The sequence below is a fragment of the Xenopus tropicalis genome, chromosome 3, assembly GCF_000004195.4.
Source record: "Xenopus tropicalis strain Nigerian chromosome 3, UCB_Xtro_10.0, whole genome shotgun sequence".
NCBI classification, from domain to species: Eukaryota; Metazoa; Chordata; class Amphibia; order Anura; family Pipidae; genus Xenopus; species Xenopus tropicalis.
The window spans coordinates 107,481,289-107,493,420 of record NC_030679.2 but is presented as its reverse complement, the minus strand read 5'-3'; the positions used below and the strand labels follow the sequence as shown (position 1 = coordinate 107,493,420).

General features: G+C 41.5%; 1 protein-coding gene across 2 annotated transcripts in view; it reads left to right on the top strand.

Moving 5' to 3' along the window:
* Positions 1-12,132, top strand: part of ell3 (elongation factor RNA polymerase II-like 3) — a 49,373-nt gene that overhangs the window by 8,800 nt on the left and 28,441 nt on the right. For both annotated transcript variants that reach the window (XR_208412.3, XM_002932261.5), the window contains exons 3-4: positions 9,568-9,695; positions 11,681-11,844. Coding sequence is in view for 1 of the 2 variants with exons in the window: in XM_002932261.5 (XP_002932307.1) it covers positions 9,568-9,695; positions 11,681-11,844 (292 nt within the window). In the remaining variant the exon portion in view is untranslated. The remainder of the gene's footprint in view (positions 1-9,567; positions 9,696-11,680; positions 11,845-12,132) is intronic.

Sequence of the window (12,132 nt, the reverse complement as noted above, 5' to 3'; positions counted from 1 at the left end):
GAGGTGAGAACCATGCAGGGGGTCAGTTAATCACAGTATTGATACCATTTAAAGCTTACCCAAGAGTAAGCCATCAAAGCAGCCAGACAGGTGGGGGGGCCACACAGAGGGGGGGCCGCGGGCCGCCAGTTGGACAGCACTGTTCTAATACATTCTCTCTAACTTCCCCTCTCCTGTCACTTTACTTCTGGTAGTGTTTCCAGGGATCTGACTGTTGTGGGCACAATACATGCAATGGTGTGTAAGCCCAATAAGCTTGTGTTGTGTAGTCCTTCTTTATTGTGTGCTAAAAAAAGATATGGTGAGTTTGTGTATCTTTAAATGTCCAACCAGCTAAAGGCTAATGTCACATAGGGCAGGGGGTCTGCTTTTCTCTCCCACAGGCGGAACCACTCTCTTCAGCTCCTAAGTGACACTGTTTCAGCCTGTGTGCAGATACACCAAGTGGATTTTGGTGAGAAACCACAGAAGTATGCATTTTGCCGCCGAGCTCTTCTCATCGTATATGCACACAGGCGAGGCAGATACAACATTATATTTCAGTTAGATGTATTATATACACATACTGAATGAGGGGAAGCAAAACACACAGCAATATGTGGATATGTGGAACATCTGCTTCTTTCTTCAGTACTTTTAGGAGATAATTTAAATACATAATTAATTGAAAAACTTTGTGTCTGTTAAGTGGGGAGTAAGATTCATTCATAGACCTTTTAATATATTATCAAAACTCCTTGAACCAAATATCTGGCAGGCACACATTAGGATCTGAAGAACGTCTACAGGAAGTGTTCAGATCAGATGTTCCACGGACCAGTGGTTCCATCTGCACTAAGTGTTGCTGCCTGGACTGTGTGAACTCTTTGGACTTGGTTAATGTATACCTCATATAACCCAACCCCTTTTTAAATATCTTTCCCTAATAAAACTACTCTAAGGGGCACATTTACTAACCCACGAACGGGCCGAATGCGTCCGATTGCGTTTTTTTTGTAATGATCGGTATTTTTTCGGAAAATTGTTGCGACTTTTTCGTTACTAATACGATTTGTGCGAAAAAACGCGAGTTTTTCGTAGCCATTCCGAAAGTTGCGCAAAATCTGGCAATTTTTCGTAGCGTTAAAACTTGCGCAAAAAGTTGCGATTTTTTCGTAGCGTTAAAACTTGCGCGAAACGTCGCACCTTTTAAGTTTTAACGCTACGAAAAAGGCGCAACTTTTCACGCAAGTTTTAACGCTACGAAAAAATCGCCAGACTTTGCGCAACTTTCGGAATGGCTACGAAAAACTTGCGTTTTTTCGCGCAAATCGTATTGGCAACGAAAAAGTCACGACAATTTCCGAAAAGTCGTAAAGACGCCGAAAAAATCGCAAAAAATACGAAAAAGTCGCAAAATGTTCGTTTTCAAATCGGAATTTTTCCAATTCGGTTCTGATTCGTGTCTTAGTAAATGTGCCCCTAAGTATACAGTAAAGCTGGAGTTTACCAGGTCAGTGACCTTTCCACTCTCTATGAGCATGATAAGCAGTGGACAGAGCAGAGACAATGACACACTGGTCGGCAAACATATTCGAGTGGACACAAGAGGCCAGTTAGATTTATTCAGTGGTGTGCTGTGAACTGCAATCCACAGCACCATATTACATCATCTTGTGTGGCCCCCTTTGTATAATTTATGTTTTTTTAGTGGAGATTGTGCTAACAGGGGAGTTGAAAATTATTATTAACATTTATTTATAAAGCGCCAACATATTCCGCAGCGCTGTAAATGAGAAGTAAATAGCTTTATAAATGTTTTTGTTTTGCACTGAACATTTAACAGGATTGACTATTACTCACTCTTTTCATATTTTCCCTATACATTACTAAGGCATTTTTATTAAGCCATTCTCTAGATAGAGCAAGCGGGCAGGGAAAACTCTTTTGAGAAGGGTCCCTATAATTCAATGCTGTGTGACCAAGGGATTTAGCAGCTACTTGTCACGGCTACTAAACACCAGAAAACACCCTCCATAGACAGTACTGAGAATTGCCTCTGCTAAAACACAAGTAAAGACAATTATCAGTAAATGATCAGCATTGTCTATTTTAGCAGCCGGGACAAGTAGCTGCTACTAGTAGATCTGTGTGTCTTTACCCTTATACACATATAAAAAAGAATTCACTTACATTCTAGTAGCATGGAATAGATCAACCAGTGCAGGCCACACAGATAAAGTGATGTTATTTGTTGATCTTTTTCATTTTGGAGCTCAGAACGGAAGGAACTGGATTTGGTCATTGGTTCTTATGCATTAGTGGATTAAGACCTAGGCCTAGTTGGCATCAACCATTTCCTCTTTGAAAGGTGCTGAATGCAGTGCCGGCAGCCAAGAGCTCAGTACCAGGTGCTAACTGGTTACATTGGCAGGCTTCAGTCTCAGAAAAGTGTGTGCTGTGATTGCTGCAAGGCTGTGCATTATGAAGAGTACAATACTATGAGCCAATAAGTCCATTAAAGCATGCTACAAAGTCATTCAGTGGAGTGTAAACAACCCCCCCAGGAGGCCACCTGTAGGTTCTGCCATACACTGATTCCTTTTAGGAGGGAATTTCATAACCTGACTGCCCTTAGTTTGAAGAACCCCTTTCTCTGCTGATGAAATCTGTCCTTCAGTCTCAGGACTTATAATAAGTAACTTGTAAATTAAAGGGAAATTTTAAGCATTTTTTCCTCAGTTTACCCATCATGTACATATAGTAAGACCTGCTTTCTCCCCTTCATGCAAAAAAAAAAAAAAATATGTTTGTGTGTGTGTATGTGTGTTTACTGCCCCAGGGGATCAGGGAAGATTTCATTTATGGGATGGATCTATAGACCTATGGCACAGGTAATGTTTTTCTGATACAATAGATAACCCTTTGCACTGAGGACAGACAGGGTTTGGCTCTTTTACCACAGAACTATCAGCATTTTTAGACAATTATTTCTAGGTATATTGCAGCTTATAGCAATTCCAGGTAATTTTCTCTGATTTGCCTTTGCCACTCTGGGCCTGCCAGGCTTACATTGTGAGTTGCTCAAACAAGCCATACTTGTATTTTAATCTATCTGATATGTCTTTTTTTTACCAGATTGGGTTAATAGATTTGTTAGTGTAACTCACACGGAAAATTTCCAGCCATGAGTAAAGCCTGGGACATATTACCATATGGAGAAAGATACACAGGTCAGGCATGATATGTGCCAGTAGTCCTAGCTGGAAGCTTGCAGGTTGTATTGTATTGCAGAGTTGCTGCACATATGCTTTGGAAAGCAGCCAACTGCAGTAAGCCAATAGTGGAGTTTTGGGCCCTCCCAAGGCTGTAACTAACATTTGCTCCCCTGTGTCCCTGTATGACTGTAGCCTAACCCATGGCTACCTTTGTTCTGTTGCAAAGCAATCAGCATGTGACGTATTGGCGGTGTTTTGTCTGTTTGAGGAAAGCTTATCAAAAATATGCGGTCTAGGACTGAGCTGCCTGTTGTGTAGCTTTGTTAATAGATTCAATTTAGGAGTTATGCAGTAAAGGCCCGCTTAATATAAATCATAAATTAAAGGGACAAATTTCATCAAGGGGCATATTTATAAATATGGGTTCTTCCCGAAACGCAACAGGCTGTCTGCTTCACAGTAGCCACAAATGTTTTTATATTTAATGAAATATAGAACTTTCTTTAGAAGAAGGAGTGCAGCTTTTTTTCTTTTTCATGGCATATTTATAAATGTTATGTACTAATAAAGGTGCCTGCATGTTACTCTTTATATAGCGCCTTCATATTCTGCATTATTCTACATAATTCACCTTAATCCCTGCTCAACTAGAGCATACAATCTAAGATTGCTATCACATTCAATTCATTGCCTATATTGTCCTGCGTTGGGATTGATCCTAGCACCCCAGCACCATTATAATCACTGTGCCACAGGTACACCATATTTAAAAATATGGGACACACAGTATTACATAACCAGTATGCCTGCATTAGACAAATGGATTAGACCCACTTGGTACAAAGCATGATTAGCACAGTGCACAAATAATTGTTTCACAGCATGGAGGGATCTACAAAATGTGGATACAGCATTAGCTATCCGTGGCTTCTGTAGCTCAGTAGGACGTGCAGTATCAGGCATGTGTGGCAGGAGGGAGCTGCGTGTTTTGTGTCAGTCATCAATTTGGTATCTAGTTGAACTGGTAGAGGGAGAGGATGTTAAGACACCTGCATGTAGATTTGCAATGCAGGGCTCACCAAGTATTCCTCTTTCACTATTGCAAGTGGCAGCTTGTCAGCTTGGAAGGAAGCTCAGAATGGTGTAAGACCTGGGAGCTTAGAACCTGTCAGGACCTGAACACCCAGCTTGCATCCACGGCAGCTCCATTGTGGTTCTGCAGCTAAAAGATTAACCTTCTCTTAGCTAGGGCACTTGTGTTAAACGTCAAGCTACCACTGGCAATACCAAAAAAGATCAACCTCTAGATAGATAGATAGACACACAGGCAAGTAGAAATGTCCTTAAAAACTGGACTTTCTTAAAGAAGGCATAAGTTGTAGTTTATTCATAAATAGTGCATAGTTATTATATAATAACTAATAATAATAACTATATTAAGTATATTATACACTATATATTTTTTTAGACTTACTAATACAGAGTTGCTCTGCTGTACTTGATACTTACAGTGGCTTGCAAAAGTATTCGGCCCCCTTGAACTTTTCCACATTTTGTCACATTACAGCTACAAACATGAATCAATTTTATTGGAATTCCACGTGAAAGACCAATACAAAGTGGTGTACACATGAGAAGTGGAACGAAAATCATACATGATTCCAAACATTTTTTACAAATAAATAACTGCAAAGTGGGGTGTGCGTAATTATTCAGCCCCCTTTGGTCTGAGTGCAGTCAGTTGCCCATAGACATTGCCTGTGCAAAGTTGGGTGTGCGTAATTATTCAGCCCCCTTTGGTCTGAGTGCAGTCAGTTGCCCATAGACATTGCCTGTGCAAAGTGGGGTGTGCGTAATTATTCAGCCCCCTTTGGTCTGAGTGCAGTCAGTTGCCCATAGACATTGCTAATGACTAAATAGAGTGCACCTGTGTGTAAATCTATTGTCAGTACAAATACAGCTGCTCTGTGACGGCCTCAGAGGTTGTCTAAGAGAATATTGGGAGCAACAACACCATGAAGTCCAAAGAACACACGAGACAGGTCAGGGATAAAGTTATTGAGAAATTTAAAGCAGGCTTAGGCTACAAAAAGATTTCTAAAGCCTTGAACATCCCACGGAGCACTGTTCAAGCGATCATTCAGAAATGGAAGGAGTATGGCACAACTGTAAACCTACCAAGACAAGGCCGTCCACCTAAACTCACAGGCCGAACAAGGAGAGCGCTGATCTTAAATGCAGCCAAGAGGCCCATGGTGACTCTGGACGAGCTGCAGAGATCTACAGCTCAGGTGGGGGAATCTGTCCATAGGACAACTATTAGTCGTGCACTGCACAAAGTTGGCCTTTATGGAAGAGTGGCAAGAAGATGCCACTCACATGCCAAACATGTGGAAGAAGGTGCTCTGGTCAGATTAGACCAAAATGGAATGTGTGGCGGAAAACTAACACTGCACATCACTCTGAACATACCATCCCCACTGTCAAATATGGTGGTGGCAGCATCATGCTCTGGGGGTGCTTCTCTTCAGCAGGGACAGGGAAGCTGCTCAGAGTTGATGGGAAGATGGATGGAGCCAAATACAGGGCAATCTTGGAAGAAAACCTCTTGGAGTCTGCAAAAGACTTGAGACTGGGGCGGAGGTTCACCTTCCAGCAGGACAACGACCCTACACATAAAGCCAGGGCAACAATGGAATGGTTTAAAACAAAACATATCCATGTGTTAGAATGGCCCAGTCAAAGTCCAGATCTAAATCCAATCGAGAATCTGTGGAAAGATCTGAAAACTGCTGTTCACAAACGCTGTCCATCTAATCTGACTGAGCTGGAGCTGTTTTGCGAAGAAGAAAGGGCAAGGATTTCAGTCTCTAGATGTGCAAAGCTGGTAGAGAAATACCCTAAAAGCCTGGCAGCTGTAATTGCAGCAAAAGGGGGTTCTACAAAGTATTGACTCAGGGGGCTGAATAATTACGCACACCCCACTTTGCAGTTACTTATTTGTAAAAAATGTTTGGAATCATGTATGATTTTCGTTCCACTTCTCACGTGTACACCACTTTGTATTGGTCTTTCATGTGGAATTCCAATAAAATTGATTCATGTTTGTGGCTGTAATGTGACAAAATGTGGAAAAGTTCAAGGGGGCCGAATACTTTTGCAAGCCACTGTATATATAGAACAACTCAGTACTTATATACTCAATACTAATATTTATACACACACACACATATACATACATATTTGTGGCTTGGGTGACTTCATGAACAATCATAATAGCCAGAGAAACAGTAATCCTTTTTCCACAAAAAAACTACAGATCCTTCTCAATTAAGGATCCCCCTAGCACTCTACCATTTAGTGTATAACTCACATTTATATGATTTATACCATAGTGCAGAACCTTTTCCAGTTTGCTCCCCAGTTTTCCAATTTAGTTATATTGCTTTGCAAATTGGCACCAACCTTCATGGAACTTATATTTTGTTCCAGGCCAATATTCCTTAATATAACTAATAACCCTTGTGGCACTGTATCTATATATGTACTGTGCATCAGTCAGGACTCCCACCAGTCCCCTTATATTTATGATCCCCTCTATAACTCTAGGGTTTGCTGTCTTCATGTTTTTGCCCCTGAGATCTACAACATGTAACATGTAAGCACAGTCACTGTGCAAAAGGATTTTCAAGCCTTGATTTTCTTCTATTCCCGAGCTTCTCCAAAGACTCTCACCATTCTAATTGTGATGTCCCAGGGGCCCCTCTGTTTACTGATTGAGGGACCCAATGGATTTATTGCCTAATTGTTGGGTTATCCAGGGCAGCATCTGCCTAAGCCCCCTGAGGAGAATCTGAGCAATTCTTAACACTCCTTGTTGCACAGAAGGCACTTCTCACTTACTCTGTCCTTCCCATTTTCCTTCCTTCCTAGAATGAGCCTGTCAGCACCTACAGACCCACTTACCAACTTTCTCTCTTTTATTGGTTAGCACTCATACTGTATCTGCATAACTTATTTTAAATGAGGACCGGTGCTTTTTTAGATCAAGGAATATTAAGGTGCAGTACTTACTTTGACAACTTTTTGGCTTCACACCTCATTATAACAATTAACTGTACAGCATAAATTGTTTTTTGTAGTTACTGGATGGATTTATATCTATTCAGTACCAGCCAGATGATTCATTTTATTTGTTAGGGTACAGCCATAAAAATGTTTCATAGGATTGCTAAACGTTAATTTAAACACTACTCAGCACTACAAGTGACTTTAAGGTTTTGGATTTGGTTCTGCTAAACAATAAAAGGGGTCATTTACAACTACAGCCATAGTGTGAAAAGTGCAATTTTTAGGTGCAATTATCCATGTTCATTACCCCTAATGCAGCCTTTTGCTGTTGTATGCCAAATTGTGCAGAGCGATTTGACAAAATTAGAAAACTGGGCAGCAAACTGGAAAATGAGGTTCAATGTTGATAAGTGCAAAGTTATGCATTTTGGTAGGAATAATATAAACGCGAACTATCTACTGAATGGTAGTGTGTTGGGGGTATCCTTAATGGAGAAGGATCTAGGGGTTTTTGTTGATAACAAGTTGTCTAATTCCAGGCAGTGTCATTCTGTGGCTACTAAAGCAAATAAAGTGATGTCTTGTATAAAAAAGGGCATTGACTCAAGGGATGAGAATGTAATTTTGCCCCTTTATAGGTCTCTGGTAAGGCCTCACCTTGAGTATGCAGTGCAGTTTTGGGCTCCAGTCCTTAAGAAGGATATTAATGAGCTGGAGAGAGTGCAGAGACGTGCAACTAAACTGGTTAAGGGGATGGAAGATTTAAACTATGAGGTGAGACTGTCGAGGTTGAGGTTGTTTTCTCTGGAAAAGAGGCGCTTGCGAGGGGACATGATTACTCTGTACAAGTACATTAGAGGGGATTATAGGCAGTTGGGGATGTTCTTTTTTTCCCATAAAAACAATCAACGCACCAGAGGTCACCCCTATAGATTAGAGGAAAGGAGCTTCCATTTGAAGCAGCGTAGGTGGTTTTTCACGGTGAGGGCAGTGAGGTTGTGGAATGCCCTTCCTAGAGATGTGGTAATGGCAGATTCTGTTAATGCCTTTAAGAGGGGCCTAGATGAGTTCTTGAACAATCAGAATATCCAAGGCTATTGTGATACTAATATCTACAGTTAGTACTAGTGGTTGTATTTATAGTTTATGTATGTGAGTGTATAGATTGGTAGGTGTGGGTTGTGTGTGCTGGGTTTACTTGGATGGGTTGAACTTGATGGACACTGGTCTTTTTTCAACCCTATGTAACTATGTAACTATGTACCCCCTTCTGCACCCAATAGCACAAGGCAGCTTGATAAATAAGGCTCATTTTGTTAGAATATCTGTGTCCGCATCATATCAAATATTTTATTCTATGTTTAACTTGTGCATTCCCTCAGCCTAATTTATCTTCTGCAAAGAACTATGGATTGATACTGGCACAAAAGTGTGTGGGCATTATTGTATTGTTACTCTCCTTTCAAACAAGGCACATCACTGTACCAGCTCTCAGCAATCTTGCCCTAACTGTGGTCCTACTGTACTTTAAACAAAATAAAGAGGTCCGCTACACGCACCCATTATTAATATATACAGGACATGAAGACATTCTGTGCATTAAGCTCCCAAGCAACGCCCTCCCCTTTAAAGGACAAGGAAAGGCTAAGTCACTTGGGGGTGCCAAAATGTTAGGCACCCCCAAGTGACTTTAATTGCTTACCTTGTACCCCGGGCTGGTGCCCCTGTTAGGAGAAAACCACACCAGCCCGGGGTAGCTGCAGCTTCCTCCTTCCTGCTTTGTTTTGCCGGGACCCCACGACCGGCGCATGCTCAGTAGAGTGAAAAGCCGACTTCTCTGTTAAAGTTCCGCTTTTTCACTCGCGCACGCGAAGCAGGAATGAGGAAGCGCTGCAGCTACCCCGGGCTAGTGCTGTTCTCTCTGTACAGGGGCACCAGCCCGGGGTACAAGGTATGCAGTTTAAGTCACTTGGGGGTGCCTAACATTTTGGCACCCCCAAGTGATTTTGCCTCTCCTTGTCCTTTAAGCAAAACAGGGATTGTTTGTCCATATATTGCAACATAATCAAGCTGGCCAACTGCATCAGTCAACCCCAGTCTGGCCAGTCCTACACTCACTTTTATCTGATCCAACCTAGGTTTAATGGAAATTTAAAGAGGCGAGGAGAAAGCTGTGCTTTGGTGCATGTTATCATGATTCCTATATCGAAGACAAACTTGTCATCATCATTTTAAAGAGGTTTATTTTCTTCAGTTATTTATTGTAATTATTCTCTTCCTTATTTTCCATAATAAACAGTATATCAAGATCCCATCTCCTAGCCCAGGCTGTGAGGACAGAGTTCGAATATTTGCCTTCTATCTCTCCAGGGAGAGTAAGGACAAGCCTCAGTCCAGTTTTGAGTGCATAAGACAAGGCACATCCTGGTAAGCTGCACTCACCTCCACTCCTTAGGCAAAATGGGAAACAATGTTGCATTGATATAAATTTGTATTCCATCACTATGAACAGACATCTAGCTGTAGTAAATGATAGAGCATCAGTTATGTGGCATGATATTACTATATGCCCTTGCTTATCTCCAGTTCATATGCTGGTACTGTCAGATGAAAGCTGGTGGTTTGCTTGCAACTGGGTAGATAATGGCAGTGGAAAATCATTTTTTTATTTCAATACAATTTAGTTGTGATTTCTGAGTGCCCTCGCAAAACCTCTTATCCAGTTACAACTGAACTAGCATACGGGTATAATTCAGAGATCTGCAGAAGGCAAAAAGCAGTTGTTTTTGGCAAATGTCATTCATGGTGATCTTGTATTAGAAATGTTTAAAAATAGTAATAACTATTATTCTGTTTTAAAATCTTATTGAGCTGACACAAAAAAAGAAAAAAAAAATTACAAATACAAGAGCAAGGTAAATGTCCAAAATCGAATGCAGTTTTGGACACACCTATAAACAAATGTAATTGCATCTAAATATGCTCCGGAGAATTTGCACCATGTGCCAGTTCAGTTCAGTCTAATTTAATGAATTGCACACAGTTGTGCTCAAGGTGCAATGTACAGCTGAATTAAGGTGCTGTTATTTCTAGGTTTTCCTATAGCATGTTGTGCCTACATAGGCAACTGACTTGCCCTTGGTAAATAGCACACTGGAGTATTGCCAGTGCGCAGCAGCAATGTCATTTGCACTAGGGAGGCACCAGATTCAGTGTTTCAGATTCAGCGTTTCAGATTCAGCCACATCCTCGATGGAGGATTAAAACCCATAATTTGCATATGAAAATAGGTAAAAACCTCCTAATAAAAAGTTAAGCATGCAAGCACCTTCCATTGTCATATAGTTTAAAGCAGGGGTCCTCAAACTACGGCCCGCGGGCCGGATATGGCCCCCCAAGAGCATTTACCTGGCCCCTGGTGTCAGCCGGTGTGTTTCGGTGACGTGACACGCTAGGGCCGAGGGCCATGCTGAGGCAGACAGGTAGTAACCAAGGGTGAGGATGCAGCAGGGGCCGTAGTTTTAGGGATAACTATAGTCTGGCCCCCGACAGTCTGAAGGCCGTGAACTGGCCCCCTGTTTAAAAAGTTTAAAGGATGCTATGTTATTTTAATGGTTTGAATTTGACCAGTCACTTGGATTTGGGCAAGTTCTGATGATAAAGGCTTGAATTTCTTTGAATCTCAAACCAAATCTGGGATTTCTTGCTTCCCTAATTTGTTTGCACATTAGCTATGAAAAACTGGTGCTGCGGGTTGCACACAGTTTCCTAACATGGACCCTAATGTAAACATGCACTGGTAAATCACCCACAGGTTGCAATGCATGTTATATACTGTTATGCTGGAATTCTAGAAAAACACACTTTGCACTGCCTTATTAATGACACTAAAGAATTTTGCAATTAGAGTTTTGTTGTCATACAATTAAGGCGTTCTGGGAAAGCCATGATAAATTCCCAGCTTTTAATCTTTGTTAAATTGCTGAGAGATGTTTTCCCCTTTCAGAACTGTTTCCTTGGTGCAGATTTGGACAAAACTGAATAGTGTGACATTGCTCCAAGCCAGTGACAGATTGATTGACTAGAGACTAGTGAGTCATCCCTTTATTAAGCAGGAGCAGTGCAATCTCTGTGTGAGCTGAGATATAAATCAGATGAAGAATGTCAGAGCATCAAGTGCTGGTGCACAGTAGGAGTGCCACCATACAGGTGCTTTTCTTTTCTCTTCTGCTTATTGGGGCCCCCCTTTGTGTGAGGCCTAGGGCAGATGTCCTTTCTTGTCCCCCAATAAAGCTCTGTATGCTAGAAGCTGAACACTCCTAACTATACAGTATATCCAGGCAGGCCCAAGTGTCTTTGCTCTTTGTAGTTCTCCCACTGTAAAAATCTCTTCTCTGTATTGTGTACTATAGGTCAGGGGAGAAGCAGCTCAGCTGCATTGGCAGTATACAAGACAAGATCACCGTCTGTGCCACAGATGAGTCCTATCAGCTAACTCGGGACCGTGTGTCTCAGGTTGAGAAAGAAACTTGGAGCCGGACAGCCATTGAGATCAAACCTGAAGCTTCACATCGAAGTAAGCATATATGATTCAGTGTGCTGGAATCTCTGTTGTGGATCACTGTACTGTTCCCAGCTTCTTATTTGTTCATCTACTTGACCAGTCCTTGCTGGACTTTAGCCCCCATTGGTGGTCCAGCCTTTGGTCAGGGTACCAAAAGGTACAAAAGTTAAATATGTATAAAAACATTGGTTAGATTCAGCCACAGTTCCAAGAATAGCAAATATATTTTCACAAATCTGAATCCTAATCTCGGGGGTATCTAGGAGAGCAAATAGGCATTCTCCCCAAATCTTATTTAGG